This window comes from Centruroides sculpturatus, unplaced genomic scaffold (genome assembly GCF_000671375.1).
Source record: "Centruroides sculpturatus isolate CEXI.00-Female unplaced genomic scaffold, Cexi_2.0 scaffold45, whole genome shotgun sequence".
Lineage (NCBI taxonomy): Eukaryota > Metazoa > Arthropoda > Arachnida > Scorpiones > Buthidae > Centruroides > Centruroides sculpturatus.
In genome coordinates, this window is record NW_019384310.1 from 1,018,222 (window position 1) to 1,040,099 (window position 21,878).

Below are 21,878 nucleotides of genomic sequence, written 5' to 3' on the forward strand. Positions count from 1 at the left end.
GATATATCTGTGAAATATGTTTATATTATTTTGTAAGGTTATGTCTACTTTTGTTTTGTTCTATCCCCTGCATCAGGATCTTTGTACCAGAATGCTAAATAAATAAATATTGAGTAAATGTATTCTTTATGGCCTTACAAACATTGTGGTTAAAAAATTTGTAAACTTTTTCATTTTTGCAATAAAAAATATGTTTGGAAAAAATGTGTAATTTGTCCAGATTTTGGTGCCTGCACCCTTTAAATACAGAAAAAATTTCATTAACCAAATGTAAATTGTGAATCAGATCTGTAGAGATAGATTAGATATATTGATTGTGTTTAATGTGGATATATTGGAAACAGATAATTTTTTTTCCAATATGTATATATTGACATATTCTGGTAAGAATATGCATTATATCCCTTTTAATGTATTAACTAGGTTGAGTCATTTGAAATATATCAATAACTATTGAGTTTGTTCATTCAACAGGATAATGAATCAGCTTAGATAATGGAACAAAGAAGTTTTGATACTAAATACTCACTCTTTTTATCATTTTGAACTATTGGAATTACAAATTTTACCATTCATTTACATTATTTATATCCTAAAACTTCTTACAGAATATTTTGTCTATTTTTAAAATCTAACAAGATGCTTAATTTTCAAAATGTATAGAAATGCGTTTTATTATAATTATGCAAAATTTAGTTTAAGTATATCAAAAATTTTATTTTTCACTCACATTTCTTATGTTGTTTGATTCAGTTCCCTTTGTAAGTTTCTTAAAACAAAGAATATATAAGAATATTTCTGTTTAGTTTTTGTTAACTAACTACCTGTATATAAAAATTTATTAAATTAATTTAAGATGTTTTTAAAATATTGGAGGAAAGAGTGACTCAAAAAGTCAATTAACTTTAGTATATAGAGGTAGGCAAGTACAGTGGAACTCTGCTTAATGAGCACCTTGCATGAGCAAAAAAAATTATAACATAATGACTCCCTTAACAAGTGATGTTTTGCATAACTAGTGACGAGGAGAGAAGTCCTGGATTGTGCACTTGCTACGTCAGTCTGTGTTTAGCACTCATTCTGTCGCTTGTGATCACACATTTTTCCAAACTTGTGTTCACACATACTATGTATAAACATCGACAACCACAGTCTATTATATAATAAACATGCCAAACGATATGCCAAATTCTTGGGGTATCTAAAGGCTATAATTAAATAGTAGAAATTAATTAATTTGACTAGTGGTAGGCAGTTATGCTGCCATCTTGTAATAAATTTAATGACCAATTCCAAACTAAATTTTAGAAATGTCTAAATTAAAAATTATTTATTTATAATTATTAAATTTAATACAAGATGGAATCAACTGCCTACCTCTAGTCAAATTAATTAATTTCTAATATTTAATTATAACCTTTATGTAGCACAAGATTTTGGCATATCGTTTGGTGTGTTTATCTGACATATTATCTATGATTTTTTTTGTTTTCTGCAAATTGAATTTACATTTCAGGTTAGTTAATTCTGTGCTAGAAGAAATGATGATTCACACTCTTTAACTATGTATATTGTATAATTTTCTTTGAATAAATGTTATACATAAAATATTTGAGTATTTTTTTTTGGCATGGAATGCATTATCGTATTTTATATTAATTTATATGGGAAAAATTATTTCGCTTAATCAGTATTTCATATTACGAGTAAGATTCTGGAATGAATTATGCTCATTAAGCAAGGTTCCACTGTACTACCTGTGAATATTCAAATACTAAAAGGTATTCGAGATTCAAATCTCGAATGTTATGTTGATAAAAAATAAATCAAATACTATGAATATCCGTGATATTGCACCAGACATAGTCACACTGAAGGATCAAGAAGTACCCAAAGAGGGCTAACTCAAAAATTAAAAATATTCGAACAATTAATAATTACCCAACTTCACTGCCTGTACACCGGTTACAGGCAGTGAAAGTTGGGTAATTTATCTACTCCAGCGTTAAATTTCTTTATAGTTTAATTAATAATTACCTTTTATGAACACACGCATGATGATTGTATTGCAGACAGTCCGATAAATCATATTTGTTGTCATAAATACTTTTTAAAAGAACATTTCAAAGTTCAAAATATTAAATTAAAAAAATTTTTTGTGTCAATTGTATTCACCACTGTGTACAGACAGTGCATCTTTAGTGTATCTCTGGTTTAACTTGTAACAAGAAAAGTAGTAGTTTAAATCCTGAATGTTTTTTTAATTCTTGTTTGTTGTATATTGTTGTTGTTTTCTTAAATAAAACAAGTAATAAGTGATAATGGGAACAATTACTTGTTAGCGTATTGTACTTGAGATAAGAGTACTTAAAATGCTATTTTAATTTAAAATCAAAATTAAAAGTTTGAAGTTTCATTTCTTAAAATTTAGTAAATTGTTTTTATTTTAATTTTTTGTTGTACTTTATTACTATATTGAAAAAAATAAAACAAGTTTAATAATAAATATTAAATAAATTATTAACTAAATAAGTTATATAAGGTAATTAAGTTCACTAAGTATTTGAGATATTCAAGTATTCAAGATTTGGTTAATATTCAAATTCAAGAAAAGTGATATTTACCCGTCTCTAGAAATATATTTTAAGAATAGTTAAAACCAATTTGGAACAGTATGTTGTTATTTATGATTCATCACATTCAGCAACATATATCTGACACAAACCAGTTTTGACTATCGTTAAAATAATCTTAAAATATATCTTATGCAACACACCTACTCTACTCCCAATATATGGATCGCCCTATAAAATGTTAATTGATTTTTGCTCATCCTTATCTTATTCCAAGTGATAAACTGTAAAGTAAAATATCTACATGATTATTTTATTATACTGTGTTTAAAATCTTGCAATAAATCATTGTAAACAAAAACTTCTCACTTTCTTTGAAATAAGTGAAAATATGTTGATGTGTTATCTAAATATTCTTATTGAATCAGCAAATATTTTGGAGTTAAACTGCGCCACATTTTTAGTAATAAAATTAAACTCTAGATGAAAGATGTTAATTGTTTTAAAGATTTGATGTAGATGAAGTTATGAAACTTTTAATGTAATACAAATATTTTTGTTATTCTGTTCTCTGGAAATGAGTTTAGCACTACAGTATTTATTATGTGGATTTAATAGTAGTAATTTGACAACAAAGGAATTAACAAAATGATGCAAAATATAATAAGGAATTATGTGTAATATAAAATATACTGTTTCCTTAATTGATTCTTTAACAAAACAATATTTAATTAGAAAGTATTGATTATCTTTTAGTGTACAAAAATACAAATGCATAAAAAATTATTGAGCATTTTTGTGACAGAACTATAATACTGTATTATTTATGATGCATTCTATAATACAATATTAGACATACTATTTGTAAACATATAATTTATGTTTAAATTGTTGTCTTTAAATTGTCACAAGCAGCTGCAACTTAATTTTGCAGCTGCTTTGTGACAGTTTAAAAACAATATGACTTTATTATAATATATTAATTACATAATAAAAGAAAATAATATATACATAAAAATAATGCATAAGCTAAAATAACTTGAACTGTAACTTTTCTTAAAGAATCATTATATTATACTCTATATGTGTAATACACTCACTGCCAAAAGTTAAGCACGGAGCAGAAAATATTCATGTCCGGAAAGAAATCGGCATTTGAGAGGCTGCAATTTGCTACAGAGGTAGGTGGAAATATGCAAATATGTTAAATTACTATAAATTACGGTTATGTGTTGCAAAATATGCAAAACTGGCAGTTATATAAGAAGCCAGCCTTCTGAAGTGTGAGAGGAGTTGCATGTAAGTGACGAGAAAAAATGTGAGAACTGTTGTACAATTAGTGTGCATGACTGACGTGTTTCAATGACTTCCAGAAGACGAATGACATACAGTGCTCTTTTCTTCGGCATTCATCATTCTGTCATTTCACGGTTATGGAAACAATTCCAAACAAGCCAAACAGTTGTCTGGAGACCTGTGGCTGGTCACCCAAGAATTATGACCCCTGCAGAAGATGCTATATTGCTGTTGTAGCCAAGCAGAATCGAAGAGCAACCTCTACACGTGTGACAGCAATAGTTGCAGCAGCCATTGGTAAAACAATATCTGCTACTACTGTGTGCCGAAGGCTACACATGAACGGACTGTACGCCTGGGTACCATGAGTTTGTGTTCCACTATCCATCCAATCCAGAGGCACACGATTAAAGTGGTGTCGGAAAGATGTGAATTGGACTGTGTCTGATTGGTGGAACATTATGTTCACAGATGAGTCACGATTTTTCCTGGAGTCAGATGACAAACTTATAAGAGTATGGAAAGAAAAAGGCACACGCAATCAACCCCAGAACATCATCGAGCATCACGCATTCCAAGGTGGAAGCATTATGGTGTGGGCAGCCATTTCGTTGGGATATCACACTTACCTGCACAACTATCAAGGGGGTTCTGTGATGGCTGTCCGGTATCGGGATGAAGTCCTTGAACCCATTGTGAAATTATATGCTGCAGCAGTTGGTCCTGCTTTTGTTTTAATGGATGATAATGCATGGCCCATAGAGCTGCCCTCGTCGACGACTACCTTGAGAATGAGGGAATAGCACGTATGGCTCGGCAGGCGTATTCGCCAGACCTCAATCCCATTGAGAATCTTTGGGATGCCCTCGGCTGTGCTGTGTGTGCACGTTTCCCACCCCCTGCCACTCTCAGAGTTGCAAACTGCTCTACAGGAGGAATGGCACTTATTTGACTCTGGTGTGGTTGATCATCTCATGGAAAGCATGATTACATGCTGTAAACTTTGTGTAAGGATAAGGGGTGAACATTTACCCTATTAATGTTGGTTTTGTTTGTTTGTTTTGGATTTAAACATCTTTTTGTTAATAATTCCAATATGATTTCATCTTATACTTTATGAAAATTCAATATTGTTTTCATTTTTCTATGTAATTCTTTGTGTTGTTTCATGCATAAACATATTTTTTACTGTCCTTCTGCATTTCATGTCAATCACAGCTGTATTTGTCGGTTTTTTTGCAGTTTACCACTCCGTGCTTAACTTTTGGTAGTGAGTGTATAATGGTTCTTTCATAAAGATGCTCAGTATTATGCTTTATACAAATGCATGAATATCATGCATTTGTATAAAGCATAATATAATATTGTATAGTATAAAGCATAATATAATATTGTATAGTATAAAGCATAATATAAAAGATTTTTTTAACAAAAGATAAATTCAAGTTTTCTTTAGCTTATGCATTAGTTTGTTATGTAATTAATAAATTACAGTCAAAACACATTGCTGTTTTTAAAATGTCACAAAACAGCTGCAAAAGTAAGTTATATATAATAGTAATATGTCTACAAACATGACTACATATAATGATTTATTTTTCTGATAATTAATAAAATTATTACATGGTAGACATCAATAATCTATGTTCTCATTAAGTAAATATTTTTAGGTGTTTCGACACGGTGATCGAACTCCCATTTCTCTCTATCCAAATGATCCTAACCTGCATTATAAATGGCCAGTAGCATTAGGAGAATTGACAGTTGTAAGTCATAATATTATATATTAAAAAATTTTAAATATTTATTTTGTAATAATATTTTAAAAAATCTTAATTATTATTTTCATAATTTTCTATTTGTTTATTTTCAGTTGGGAAAATATCAACATTACAGATTAGGAATGTTTTTGAGGGAAAGGTATAAAAACTTTCTGACTGAAAATCCAGAAGAGGTTTATCGCGTCACAGGTACCTTGTGTGCTTTGTTCCTTCAATTCTTTTCATATTTATCTATAAAACTTTGCAAATTTTAAATAATTACATATATGTTTTTAAACATATATCTAATTACTGTATTTCGATTGAAAACCTTACTTAATAACAATTTATTTGAGATTTGAGGCATTTCGACACAGATATACAATTTAATAAATACAAATAGCATTATATTTTCTTTTATTATCATTCGAGTACAGAATACCTAATAATATTTATTACATATATATATATATATATGTAATAAACATATATATAAACTGTATTGACAAAGTGTATGCGAGTTTAATTTCGTAACAAATACGTAACGATACGTTAAAAAAAATTCAAAATTGTCGTTTTCTCGCTTTTTTGTTCGTAAATCGGTCGATTGCTTTCTCCGGATCGAGTTGAATAGCTATTGTTTTTTCAATTGATATAACGGCCAAAGAACTAAGATGGTATTGTGACGCGCTGTTTCTTAAATAAGTTTTGATTAATTTTAGTTTTGAAAAACTTTCTAACTTGGCATCCTTGTGTACCCAACTATGCCACTGCTTTGAGCACTAAGAGGTTTTTTTTAATGCCCGTCGTCGTTTTTGTTTAGCCTACCTTTGGGGTGGCCGGACGGCAACGGATGGAACCTATGCAATTTGTGTTGACCCCTTGCGAAAATTAGTGAGCTAACTTTCGCTCGAACCGGATTTTCCGGAGCGGTGGGCTAGCATTTTTGATTCTTTGACCGTCCGACGATCTCAAACTGAAGATTAAAACATTTTGAAATAATTAATCAAGTCGGTTTATTAAAAAATTATAAGTTAATTTCTTACGTTGTCGAGAATTAATAATGATAGAAATCGAGTTTCGATTGAGATAACTTTGTATAGAACTAAAAGTATAATTATCTACGCGGTGCGGCGCCAAAATCCGAATGAAATTCGATTTCGAATTCCCGCCGTTCTATACCGCCGGTAGATGTTTGGCATTCAAATAGCTTGAGGCGCGTACTAAACCGTCGTAACCTCGAAACGGTCGCAATGTCTAAACCGAGCGTGGAGTGTAACCGAAGAGCTGCGATTATCGAAAGTGTTCGCACCGGGCGCTCGGCGACGGAAATCGTTCGGTTCTTCGGGTACCCGAGATCGATTGCGTACGATGTCGTCGCAAAGTACGTCGGAGAAGTCCGACANCGTGAATCGAACAAAATAGCGTCGGCATGGAAAGCGGCAACTTTAAAATTATAAAATTATATTTATGAGCATGCGCAATCGAGAAGAACGTGCAGTTTGGAATCTCCGTTATGCAAATTTGAAATATATTTCGATTGATAATTCGATCCTGATGAAGGTTTGTGAATCAGACCGAAAACGTTCGACAGATGTAAACTAGACTGCATTTTAAAGGTATAGTGAATTTTTGTTAAATATGAAATCTTAACCCCCTTTCTCTGTTACCTAACTTGCGCAGACTTGCAATGACCGAGAGAAGTTCTCCATCTTTGAGAAATCAGGAATTTATGTGGTTCCATTAAAAAAAGTAATAGGGAATAGTACGAGATACATTGGGGCCACAGCAAGAATGTTGGCTACCCACTTGACCGAACACCAGGATGATATAGCAAAAGAAAGGTGAAGCACTGAACTTGCAAGAAGAGTATGCAACATGAATTATAACCCGTTATGGGCCCACTCTACTATACTCAGGACATGCAATGACCGAAGACTACTCTTTATATGGAATTGCTATATATAACAATGTTAGAAACATGCAACACACCTACTCTGGAACTGCCCAATATATGGATTGCCCTATACAAACGATTAAATGGCAATTTACACTATATGTCACATCACTGATTTAAGGACTCGTACAACATGAATTTCGTAAAACGCGGGACATATATATACAGTAGATCCCCCTATAACACGGTAGATATGTTATTTATTTTTCAGCTGTAAAAATCTCATTTTAATTGAATCTCATTTGAATGTCAAGTTATGAAGGTGATTTACTATCCACTTCAAGGTGTGGGAAATATATTCAGATTTGTTAAATTTATAATGTTATTCAAAGTAAAAGTTTAAAGGTCATGTCACAAAGGCAATTTGCCGACCATTTTAAAGTGTGGGAAGATATTCGGTTTTCTCACATTTGTTTGACTTTTTATAACCTTTCCTCCTCTCCTATTCCTATTTTAATCTGGTCTTTATTTGATGCCTATGGTCAAAATTCCTTGTCTGAAAGAATATTTGAACCAATTCTTTGTTTTTGTTTAAAATATTTCTTACATAATTAATTCTTTCAGAATATTGAAGGTGGGGTATTGCATTTTTGTAAGTTGGTTATAGATGACGGTGTCTATTATTTGGAGTGTTTGCTGTTTAGAGATGTCCTATTTGAAGGGTCTGAGGATTGTAAAAGTGTCCATTAATGTTTCAGAAAATAATGCATGTTGTTTCATTTTGAATTTACTATTACTCACAGTTATTGTTTGAAAAAAGTTGCAATTATTATGATTTTTTTTGAAGCAAATTATTATATTTTGACATAATCTTGTTTTCAGTTCTGTGTGAACTTAAGGAAAAGTGCAATTTAATTTATATTTAGTAGATAATACTGTGTCTGCAATTATTTTAAAGTACAGTGGTACCTCAGGTTACGAACGCCCCAGGATACGAAATTTTCAGGATACGACATGAAATTCGAACATATTTTTGCTCCACGATACGAACAAAAACTCACCATACGACGTTACATTAGTTCGCATTTTTCATTTGTTTTTCTTACTACAGTTATTTTTTTAAATGTATTACTTGGCTTTAATTTGAGTATGTTTTTCGCGTTGGAACGAATTATTTGGTTTTACATGTAATCGTATGGGAAAAGATGAACCACCTTACGACATTTTCATGATACGATCTCAGTTTCGGAACGGATTAATTTCGTATCCTGAGGTACCACTGTATGTTGTAATCAGTTTAGTGTATATAAATATTTTTACCTTTTTCTCAGCACTGTAGTGCTAGTCCTCGAACTATTATACTTTTTTAAACTGGGTATAAATAAATGTTGTATAATTTTAATTTTAAGTTGAAAGTAGAATTGCATTGTTAAATATTTTTTAGTGTAATAATGCATTTATTTCAAATTAAAGTTTGTCTTTGACTGTTTCAGACATAAATACATTAAACAAATTAACCAATCTGATTATTTTAACATATCAAGATATAAATTCAAAGTATAAAATTAATAGAATTTTGTCCTTTTTAGAGTTAACAATGAACAATAATTGCCATTTTAACTAATTCTATCATATTACAAGGTTGAATAGTTCCTGTCATACTTTATGATTTTATTAATGAATGTTTTTCAGGATAAAAACAATCTAAAATTAACTGCTGATTAATTGACGATGACTAATCAGTGATAAGTGATAAATAGTTCAATACAATGCTAGAAATTTTTTATTTCAATTTTATTATTTTTTAAATAAATGTGAAAGGTTTCATGAAGTACAGTACATCATAATACAAAATATAATTGGAACAAAATTAATATTAAAATGTAACTTCAGTTTTTTATATTTTTGTATTTCTGACGCAAATGACATTTTTTGCTGTATGATAAACTATCGGCATTCCAGTTTTTTTTTCTACAGATGCTTAATGTGGTTTCCATAAAAGATACTATTTATTCCTATCTGAGTACAAATTTACTCCATATTTGATATAACATATCTTGAGTAGTTATGGATAGGGTTGCCAACTGTTCTTCATTGAATTGTAATCCTCCAGTTTTTTTTTTATCAATAATATCTTCCTTTTGAGTACAATTTTAACTGTTTATATTGTTTAATTTTACTTTATTATTTCCAAAATATTATCATTACTGGCAGATGACATTCCAATATTTTATTTTCTTATTATAAAGTAATAGTTTTGTCTTTATCACTTGTTACAGTAACAGAAAGACACTACTATTGATTGGAGTTAGATTACAAATAAAATTTAGGAACTAATAGTGGCATTATGCAACATTTGGTAATTATTCTAATATTCAGTTTAAAACCCTTTTGTTGTTTAATGTTTCATAATTTACAGTTAGTCAACAAATATTTATGGTAAACTACTTCATTATAAATATCCTCTTTTATATAAGAAAGTTGCTAATCCTAGTCATATCTTGGGGACCTAATGACTGCGGTTGGAGAGGAGCACACATTTGATATATTTTCAGAAATAAACTTTGGAATCATTAAATCTGTAGCGTCCCCAAAGGAATCCACATGGCCAATCTATCTTAGATTTGAGTGATACATATGCTGCATCTCTTGTGCAAACCACACTGAACATTTAGAAAGAAAAAGTTGACGATGCAAAACCTTAAATGCTTCAACTTATTCTACAGTAAAAATTTTATCAGTTCATACTTTAAATAGAAGTAAGTGATACATGATTTTAAATTCAATATGAATGATTGATGTTACATCTTAATTTGAATACATCCTGTATACTAAAAAGGATAATTTGAAAAAGAATATAGTTGACATTGATAAATGATGAGATAACATAATTGGAATGAGAAATAAATGAAATTTTAAAAATTTATTTCACTATGTTCAATATNGCAACAAGTCCACCTAAAGAGTTAATTTTATTAGAATTATTGGTTCAATCATGTTCATAAGCTTTAAAAAAAAGTAAAATAATAGGTTTATACAATAATGAAAGGATAGTGTTGGAATATTTCTTCCAAAAAGTAGAAAAATATCATAATTTAATAGTTATCAAAAATTAGCAAAGAATTAAACACCTTTAATTACAGCGGTGTTTGATTTTCCAGATCTTCAATTTGCATTTATACTATAGAGCTTTGTGTTGTTTCACAACATTAACAATGGTAAATGATTTGGATTTTTTTGAAGAAATAATCTCTTATCACAGGTCAGTAAATGAAAATAGCTGTCTCATACTTGGTTTTTCACTCTTCTATACAAACAAAACGATTTCCTTCTATCTCGCAAGGTAGGAGCTATAACATTTCTTTCGAAAATACCCCATAATAATTGCACTAGTGTGTGTTTTTAGAGAGCAATAATACATAAGGTTAAAATGAGACATCCTAAATAACCCTACATAGAATTTGGTCTTCTTGCCAAATATTAAATCAATTTGGCATATTCATAAGGTTAAAGCATACTTAAGCATCACTTATGATCTTTGAATTGAAAGGTGCTCCTGCGTTTCTTCAGAAAAATCTAAATATGCACAGGACTTGCATGCCATGGAAAGTATGGCATCTTTGACTGAAACGTCTCTAAGAGAGACCAAAGTTACACCACAGAAACATTTTCATGAAAAAATTACATAAGCTACATAAGTATATACAATGAGCATACATTACTACAAAATAGTTTACAATATATTGTACTTTGTTTCTTGGTTTGCCATATACATTTCCTTTGGTAATTTATTTTGGCTTGATTTCCATTTCCACCTGTTTCATTACTTCGTTGTAACTGGGTGGCAGTTCATCCACTGAAGAATGCATCTGATTCTCTCTGATAATCATTTCGTAAGGGGGAAGAGCATCATCGTAACGAGATGGAACTTCCCTCTCATTTTTGTTTGTAGTGTTTTCCTGTCTGTTTCTTCTGAATCTTAAAAATCTGTTATCTTCTCGAGACTGACAACTGAGATAAAACTGACACAGGGCCAGGCAACAACACATGATGCAGGCCGCTGCCAGTGAAATTCCTAGTATCGTCAGCAGGATGAGACTCTGCTGGTCTTCCCTGGTAGAGATTACTTTTACACATATTTCTTTTTCTTTGTTATAAATATAATCATTTAGACATTCACAGATGCTGCGGTAGGGCCAATGCATACAATAAGAATTCTTGTTGTGGTAGCTACACTCCTCTGGAAACTCACACTTGGCACATATTTGAGAGGTTTTCTACAGTTGTGTGGCGAAACTAGGACCGGAAAGTCCGGAAGACAGCGACAGATACTGTCGTTATCGCAATATGTATTTTCCCCCTACAAAAGTTGCTTAGAAAACACTTCTGTCCGACATTATCAAACACGGTTTCAAAAACAACATAGAAAAATTTCAATTATAGAAATGGTGATCTCCATCTAAAGAATAATGTGTCCAGCCCATCGGATTGATATCATCGAGAAAATACAAGATTAGATCCAAAAAATCTTAATCGATTTAAACTTTCTCAAAATACACCTTAGAGAAAATAGACCATTAAGAACACTTTCCCTTCCCAAATGTATAACTGAAACAATACCAACAAGAGATAATATTTTTAGATTAAAATATTTCCTAAGATCTGCTATTAAGTACAAATATATTAAATTAAGAAGACTAAAACATAACCTTAAAAGATTTAAAGATAAGAATACTAAACACCAGCAAAAAATTGAGAATTGCCAAATACAGGAGCTGAGATCTTATGAACTTAATAAACATAAAAAACTCAAAAAGGTGTGATTATCCAACTAATATTGAAATAAATGAATGGAAGCAATCTCTAGTAATAAACAAAACTCAAGTAACAATTCCTGATGATATATTAGAAGTTATAAATAAGGGTCTGGACTATAATGGCCCTAATAGATGGGAAGTGTTAACAATAATCTCAAATTTAGATTGAGTCTGTAATCATTTACTTGAAATGGAAGCACAGGTAGCAAAAGTGACTTTGAGTAACACAATTAAGAGATATATAACAAAAGAAAAAACTGTTATAAAAGATAAAGAATATTATAAATATAGAGATAAAATTAATAGAACAGAAAACTTTTTAACTAATAACAACTTACAAATAATTAGAGCCGATAAATCAAAGCAGATAATAATTGGGTAAAAACCAAGAAATAAGAACTGGTAAAAAATGGTTGCTTTTGAAAACTCCCAGTAGCCTCAAAAGAAATTATAACTAAAGAACTAAAAAGTAGAATCACTCTCTTACAAAAGTTAAAAAAATTGACTAAAAGAGAGACAGAATTTATTTTGAATAATGATAATGATTGCCTAAAATTAACATCCAGCTCAAAACTCACAAACCAAATGAAAAGTTAAGACCTATTATAGACTTTAAATTCACTCCACTATACCTTGAAAAATTCTTAAAACAGAAATTGAAAGCAAACCAAAATTCAAGATTTGCAATATATAGTACAGAGGAACTTTTAACTGATATTAAAATATAACAATAAAAGATACCTATAGAATAGCAAGTTTAGACATTACTAATATGTACCCTTCAATGGTATGGGATATTGTAGATAAGAAACTAAAGAAACTTAATGTAGAACAAGAAATAATAGACTTAATAAACTTTTCGTATAGCAGTAACTATTTTGAAATGGAAGGTGAACACTATACTCAAAATGATGGGATTAGTATGGGTTCTGTAGTAGGACCAAAATTGGCATAGATAGTGATGATCGACATAGATGAGAAGATACACAAAATGCAAGGGATAAAATTTTATAGGCATATGCTGATGATGTTTTAATAATGTAAGATGAAAATGAAACTACAATCAATAATACAGAAGTAACCATAAACAGCATAAACAAAGAAATACAGTTTACTGTAGAAGAAGAGAATAAAGCCAATAAAAGTATAAATTATTTAGATGTTACAATAAAAAGGAACAACAACAACTTAGAATTTAAACCCTATAAAAAAACCGTGCTCTATAGATGTAACAATTTGATATGACTAATATTCCTTTATGTATAAAATATAATACTTTAAAATGGAATACATAAAAATTATGACAAGAACTAGCAATCTTACAGATATAAATGTTTACATAAAAAAACTAAAAAAGAAATTTGTTCTCAACGGATATCCTAACAGTATAATCAATCGCTGGGAAAACAAGATAAATAGTAAAATGAATAATAAAAAATCAAAAAAGCTAAATATAGATACAAAATATATCAGTTTTCCATATATAAAAGGACTATATGAGAATATCAACAAAGACTTACAAAAAACAAACGCAAAACTAGCCCCGAAATACGAAAAATTAGAAAATAGATTAAGACTGGTAAAACCTAATAAAGTAGATAATAAAGAACAAGAAACAAAGTACGTAGCATATAAGATACCATGTACCTGTAATACAACTAACTACTATATAGGAGAAACTAAATGCAAACTGAGTATATGAGTAAACGAACATATTGCAGATCTCAAATATAATCGACTAAACTCTGTTTTCATGACCATTGTTTAATAAATGACTGTAATATAGATAAAAGTAATGTTAAAATCCTATACAAAGAGAAAAATATGTATAATAGAAAATTTAAAGAAAGGGTCTCAATTTTAACAGCAAAAAATTGTATCAATAAAAATTTAAGTGTAAATGAGAACTGGATTAAAATATTATAATATACACAATATACATTAATGTTGATTGTAATTATCTATAAAGGTTATGCTGCTGTTAATATTAATATCATCTTTCTTTGTAATATGCAAATCAGTACAAAACTGCAATGCAGTATGTAACGCAGGTACGGTTAAAAAACAATAATGTAAAAAATTGTCTATTTCTATTTTGAGATACACATGTGATTATGTCTATGATTCCTGGATATTGTGAAATAAGTAAAAGATCATTTATAGCAGATTTTAATGGAATTACTCCACTTATTGTAAAATAAGTTGTGTGCACCTATTGGGTTAAGACCTTGTATGTATAACAGATTAAAAATGGATATGGTAAGAAATATACATTATTTTAATTCTGTTTTGTTAGATATTTTATGTAATATTTTAAATATTGTATCTTTTAGTTGACTGATGAGGGGCTTTATGCCCGAAACGTGCAGTTGCCACGTATCAACTAAAAAGTGATGGAAATAAAATCAAGTGTTTATTTAAAATTCACATTTGAGTTCAAAGTCCAATTTAATAGTTATTAAGCTTCCATATTGGTATCTAATCATACTTATCATACCTTTTGGGTTTTCACTTAGACACCAAGAGGTATTTTTTTGTGTGTAAGGTAGTTGTAAAAGTATTGTAACTCAAAAAGGTTCTACTTTAAATCAAAAAGGGACATAACAGCCCAAAATGCATATTTAATAAAGTAGAACAGCAAAAAACAGTCTCTTGGTGTCTAAGTGAAAATGTTTTCTGAAAGGTGTGATAAGTTCTCAGAATAGAAACCACTATAGAGACTTAATAACTATTAAATTATGATACTTTTTTACTTTTTGGGAGAAATATTACAACACTATTCTTTCATTATTGTATAAACCTATTATTTTACTTTTTTAAACCATATGAATACGATTGAACCAATAATTCTAATAAAATTAATTGTTTAAGGGGAACTTGTTACTTGTTTTTAAAGTTTTGTCCAGCACTATACTTAAAATTACATTATTATTATTTAGGTGATAGTAAGAAGTTCTGGAAAAAATCGATGTCTGGAGAGTGCCGAATGTAATCTAGCAGCTATGTATCTCCCTAAATCAAAATGGGTGTGGAATAAAGATTTGAACTGGCAACCAGTACCAATTCAAACAGTTCCATTATCTGATGATAATGTACTTAAAGTTTAAAGTTATTTTCAGTTTTAATATTAATATTTTAAAATTTCTTTTATTTTTAATTTAAAAATGAAATTCTCCATTTCAGCTTTTGTATACTGATTCTCCTTGTCCCGAAGCTGAGAAAGAAGAAGAGCGAATAAAAGGGTCTCCAAACGGACAGAAATATATTAATGAGCATAAAGTAAATATTTAGAGTTGTGATATTGATAAAATAATTTTAAAACATAGAAACAAATTTCTTTCTTTCTAGAAGTCAAAATAAATAATAAGTTACACTGTCCATGATATTTCCAACAAAACAGTTTAATGAAATGAACATTTTTGGCTATATTAAATGGCCTGCTTCAGGTTTTAAGTCTGAAATTGAATGTATAAATCTGACATTCAGTTTCATCCTTAAATCAAACAATCTAAATCCAACGTTTGACTTAAAACTGGAAGCAGGCCACTTAATGTAGCTGTAAACATTCATTTCATTAAATTTTATTAAACTGTTTTGTTGGAAATACTGTGGAAGGTGTGACTTATGATGTGAAGATGTGACTTTGGTATCCATATGATAATAAATCATATGGATACAAAAAAATCTTTATTAAAAAAAAACACTTTTGACTCTTGTTGAACCATCTCAATTCTTACTATTCAAATGAAATAGAATGCTATTTTTAATTGTTGCTACATGGAACATAATGTTTGAATGGAAAAGTTTAAAAATAGCTTATAAAAGAAAAGTAACAATATTAAAATACACACAATAAAATAAATATTATGCCTAGGGTTGTTCAATTTTCCAGCAGTTATCATTCTGGGAAAGCAGGAAATACAGTAATAAATCTGGGATTGCTGGGATCAAACTGCATTTCTATTTTTAATAAAATTTTAAAGTATTTTAAAGAAAACTGACCACTGATCAGTAGAATGTTAGAAACAAAGAAATTTAGTTTTAGCTATTTACTAATTTTCATAGGAAAAATATAATAAAACTTTTTTATTATTTTAAAAAATATTAATGAGAGCCTTACTTTATTTAAGAACTTGTTACATCAAGGAGGAGGAGTGCACAAAAACTAGAGTACACAATTGTTTTTCAGATATTCATTGTAACACAAATGTGCTTAGTTATATAGCCTATTAGACTACTATCCCTCTTCAGCAAAAGGTTACAAAAATTTCCTCAAAAAATTGATTTATAATTATTTTACAAAAATTACAAAAAGAAATTTTCTTTAATTATCTTATTCATTTTACAAATTATCACTTACTCAAGAGATCCAATATAGTTGCTTTGTACATAAGCACATAAAAAGGCCAGCATAAATTTGTGAACAGCAAGGCAGTGCTCTTTTTGGTCAGGTCTGGCATTACCTGTGACTTTTTGCCTCATAGGATTCTTCAAATCATGCAAGTGGCCCTCGTATGTAAGACTTGTGGAATAAGGGATGAAGGAGAGAAATTTTTGAGAGGCAGGGAAGCCTGGAAGTAATGCACTCTGCTATTCATTTTTCCAGAAAAAACCAATATTTATTTTCCCGAGTCAAAAGGTACAAAAAAAAGTGAAGATAAGGATTTTCTAAATCCTTACGCATACCTATATGAGAGAGTGAGTGTTTACAACCGTGCATGGGTTGATAAATACCTGGATTGGTATTATTTGATGATCATCCTGAAGCAGGCCTGTCCTGAAAAGAGGAAGACTTGTAAACAATAAACAACATACCAGGAACCTGTTGCCGGTGTGCTTCTCGGTAAACAGAGCATTACGAACATTTTTGAACTTGACAGTTCTTCTTCAGGTAACATACGACTGTTAATCAAATGCAATTCAAATTCAATTCAATTCATATTAGAATACCATTAAGAATTCTATCACATGGATTCATGTCGTCATTCACGCATGCCTTTATTGTTTACTTTAACCCAGTGTAGTATATTTCCGATAGGAAGACTTGTATATGATGAATCTTGACCCACAAAATACTGCAATGGTAATGTTCATAACAGGTCTAGTAAATTGTTCATTAGTTGGAGAGATGAAGGTCCAGTGGGAAAGTGGTAAGATCAGCGGTGGAGTATGGCCAAAGTAATCACACACTTCAAAAACAGGCAGGCAACCTCTCTTATGAACTTTTCCCTTGCTTTTTATTCTGAGTCTTCTCCTCTGCTATTCTGATGCCCAGATTTGGTAAGGTTGTATAGGGAGCTGGTGGTTAATCCAATCCTTGACTTTTTTGATATTTCTTTCGACGAGTAGTTTTCTATCTGAAGATGTGTCACCTACGAAGGAAGTGTTATCAGTGGGTAAATCTCTCAAACTTCCTCTATGGTATTTGTCAATACAGATTTAGTTAGAATAATTTTAGAACAAAAATTAAGTAATGAGATTGCCAAAATTACAAAACTACTAGTCTGGGTTCTCACAAATTATTACATCCAATAGTACATAAAACTAGTGATTACAATTATTCTAAAAAATATTTTGCAACAATTTTACTTTGGTAAAACTATTAAAAACCAGCTATTAAAAATATCTTACCAAAAATGATTCACCATACACTGGCCTTTTTATGTGTTCACATATAAAACAACTAATGGATCTCATGGCTAAGAGATAATTTGGGAAATGAGTAAGACACTTTAAAAAAAATTTTTTTTGTAATTTTTAAGACAATGAAAACTTTATTTTTTCAGATGCATAAACAAAACAAATAAATAAAATATAAGATCTTTTACAAAATTTCCAAAAAAAATTAACTAGATTTATAGTATTGCTTCAAGAATCATATATTGTTGATGGTATCATACTATCAACAATGTACGATTCTTGAGATTGTAATTTTGATGATAAAATGTCGCTGCAGAAAAAGCTCTCAGACTCAGTTGAAGTTAGTGGGATAAAACTGAGGGAAAGAAAAAGTTGGTTCAAATTCTATGTTGAAGAACTTTTTAAAGAAATGAACTTGTTTGAAATAATTGTCCTTAAGGTCAGTTATTTTGAACAAGTTGATTTTTGATGTAAATGTCTTTAAATTTGCTTCGGTAATGGGAGGCAATTCAGAAAACTGATTATAACAAAATCGGGGGGATACAGTTTGGCATTGCAGCTACATATCTATCATCTACATCTAAAATTTAATTACACCACTCTATAGTTAAAGGATCAAAGAATTTATTACGTTGAGTGGAGACTGATACATTGCGCGTGGCAGAAGGGAAAGTGTTGCTATTTTGAGGTCGTTTCGTCACGTCACATACTTTCCGATTAGTATACATTTTGACTCGGAGAAGCTACGACACTTGTTTGAGTTTCAATTTACAGTTCTCATCAATATTTATCTATTGCATACACAAAACATTAGTGTGGAATAGTTATGGTAAATATATATGGTGTTAAAGTTAAAAATTAAGAAAACTTAATACAGTGCCGGCCTATACTCGTCAAAAAGCCAAATCAAAATATAAAAATCGTATACTGTTGGAAAGGGCTTCTCAAGAGCAATCCAGTGATACCCATAAAACACCATATGATAGAGTGAAGTGGTGCCGAGAACGTAAAAATATTATCCGTTAACGTACACGTATTCATGTAAAACACACGGCTGTGTCCCCGACATAGCCACACCCCACTTTTTTTAACAATATTTTTATATCATAAGATGACTGAACAATCTCTTGATGATAGCTTTTAATAGCCTTATTTACAGGTTTTAGAAGGGATTTTTTTCTGATATGGTGGGGAATATTTATGAGGTATGGCTAGAAAATAATGAGACAGTGATTGCCTGCATGCAATGGTTGCACACGGACCAAAGTGAGTGGGTAAATGACCTTGAACTAGTAAGAAAAATTACAGTGAGTCTCAACTTGCTACCACTATTAGATTGCTGTGAATGCCTGCTGCAAGTGGATGTGTTTTTTAGCACATGTCAGAAAAATGGCCAGCTTGAAAGAGGAGCATCACATCAATCTGAAAATTTTGGTGAAATTGAAAAAACTGCCACTGAATCTTTGAACCTGCTACGTAATAAAGTATACGGAGATGCATGTCTGTCTTGCACATGTGTGTTCGAATGGCACAGAAAATTTTCTGAGAACCAAGAGGATGTGAAAGATGAATGTGCTAGATGGCCCAGCAAGTCAAAAACTGAGGAAAACATGCAAAAAGTGGAACAAATTGTTTGAAATGATTGAAGACAGTATAAGAATGATTGCAGACATGGCACACGTGGATAAGGAGAATATGCAGCAGATTTTGCACAAAAAACTGAATACAATGAAGGCATATGTTAAGGTTTTCCATGGCTGCTGTTCCCAGAGCAGAAAGAGAATCACAAGTGAATTTGTTCTGATATTTTGGCTCAAATTGAAAAGACGCCGGACCTTCTGGACTATGTCATAATTTGTGATAAAACTTGGATATTCCAGTACAATTCTGAAACAAAGTGTCAATCCATGCATTGGAAGACACCACAGTCAACAAGGATGAAAAAAGTGTGACAAAGCAAGTCCAAGTTTGAGGCCATGCTCATTGTGTTCTTCAACATTAAGGGTGTAATTTTGGAGCACTAGGTTCCAGAAGGCACAACAGTGAACCAATAATACTACAAAGAAGTTCTGGAATCTTTGTGGAAAAGGGTCAGAAGAAAGTGGCAACATTGTGACAAAATGGTTTCATCTTCCATCAGGCAATGCACCATTCCTCTCTGTCAGTGAAGCAGTTTTTGGCCAAGAAGTGAGTCACACTACTTGAACACTCACCATATTTGCCTGATCTAGCTTTGTGTGTATTTTACCTTTTCCCTAAAGTCAAGTCTGCTTTGAAGGGACACCGTTCCATTTTGATACGGTTTCTGCTGTCAAGAAAAAAACAACAGAGCTTCTACATAGCTTTACAGAAGATTTACCTGCAACACTGTTATAATCAGTGGAAGTTACAAATGCAGCATTGTATGGAAGCAAAGGATCATACATTGAAGGGGAATGCAACTAAAGCACGTATACTACTTAAAGTTTAAAGTTCCAGCTTCAGTCTTGTTATTTTATAGCCACACCATGTACTCTTGTTGAAAATTCAGAATGAAGACAAAGTGGAAGATGGAGCAAACAAAAAAAAAAAACAAATTTCTTTCAAACAATTTCTTTACAGCCATATGGAGATGAAGTTAGAAATGGATCAGACTTTTCTGAAATTGAATTAGGGACAACTTATTCATGTATTTCATCAAGTTGATCAGGCTTACATTTTTCCATTGTCCAACTCTTTTCGTGACAGATTCTTTAAGAAGAATGAATTGAGTATTTTATGAAGATAATTCTTTTAGAATAAAAGCAAATGTTCCTTCTGCTGATACTAGAGTGGCATCTCTACATTCTAGCTGTTCAACTTCCAATCTTAAATGGTTTTAATGCTGAAGTAATAGTGCTGTTGTATTGTTTCTTAAGCTCTTTTTCTGAGAGATTTCATGGGTTTTTCACATCTACCATTGCCTTTGCAATGCTTCCTACATTTCATATTTTATCCCAAAGCCAACCAGACTAAAACTGCCAAGTCTGACAAATCTGTTGAAAGACTTTAATATCATTTTAGAGACTGAGTTTCCAACTTTTCAAATATATAAAAATGCTTTTGTGAGAAATTGGGGGTAAAGGATATTATCTTATACCACTTATTCGGTAATGAGTCTGTAAGATTCGCTAACTTTGTCAATGGATGATTCAAAAGATATTTATTAAATATAGGATATGTCAGGCAAATATGGTATCGAGCTAGTTTTCTGTGATTATTATTAGAGCTGGCACCGCCATCTAGAACAAATTATTTAGAAATTAATTAAATATAATTGCAGAAAAGTAGTCTGATGTTATCTGGTAGTTGTTTGGTCTGTTTTGTCTAGCAAAAGCTTCCAATTATTTTGCTTATTTGCATCATTAGCATTTATCATTTTTAAGTGCTGTGATAAACCATTAATACATGTATCTGTTTTAAAAGCCTTATATGAAATCCTACTCTACTATAATAAAAAATAATGAGCAGTTAATTATTGCAATGATGTCACAATGCTGGGCTGCAATTTTTCATCACAATGCACTTAAGCTTATTAGTGTCTTGCCCCTGCACTTCATACTTTTCCTATTAACAATGAAGTCATGCTGGTCATGTATTTAACTCTGTTCAGGAAAAAATTTTTGACTTGAAATAACATGACTTCCAGTCCAAAACAGAAGTTTGTGCAGAGTTAATTGGAACCTTCTGCCCCTAAGCTTTCCATATCTATAGTCTTAACTTTCATCTATCTACCACAGTTCTCAAGACAGACGAATGGATGGATGGATGACAGTGGGAATTGAAAAGTAAGCAATTTTTACAGAGGGGAAGTATGGTTGACCTGGATCTGGATGACCCCCAGATTTTTACATTTTTGAACTTAGGACACCTTGAA

General features: G+C 30.9%; 1 protein-coding gene across 1 annotated transcript in view; it reads left to right on the forward strand.

The window, feature by feature from the left end:
• Nucleotides 1-21,878, forward strand: part of LOC111621465 (prostatic acid phosphatase-like) — a 38,526-nt gene that overhangs the window by 3,375 nt on the left and 13,273 nt on the right. Inside the window, exons 2-5 of the mRNA XM_023363618.1 lie at nucleotides 5,540-5,635; nucleotides 5,743-5,823; nucleotides 15,283-15,435; nucleotides 15,527-15,622. Of these exons, the coding sequence (XP_023219386.1) occupies nucleotides 5,540-5,635; nucleotides 5,743-5,823; nucleotides 15,283-15,435; nucleotides 15,527-15,622 (426 nt within the window). The remainder of the gene's footprint in view (nucleotides 1-5,539; nucleotides 5,636-5,742; nucleotides 5,824-15,282; nucleotides 15,436-15,526; nucleotides 15,623-21,878) is intronic.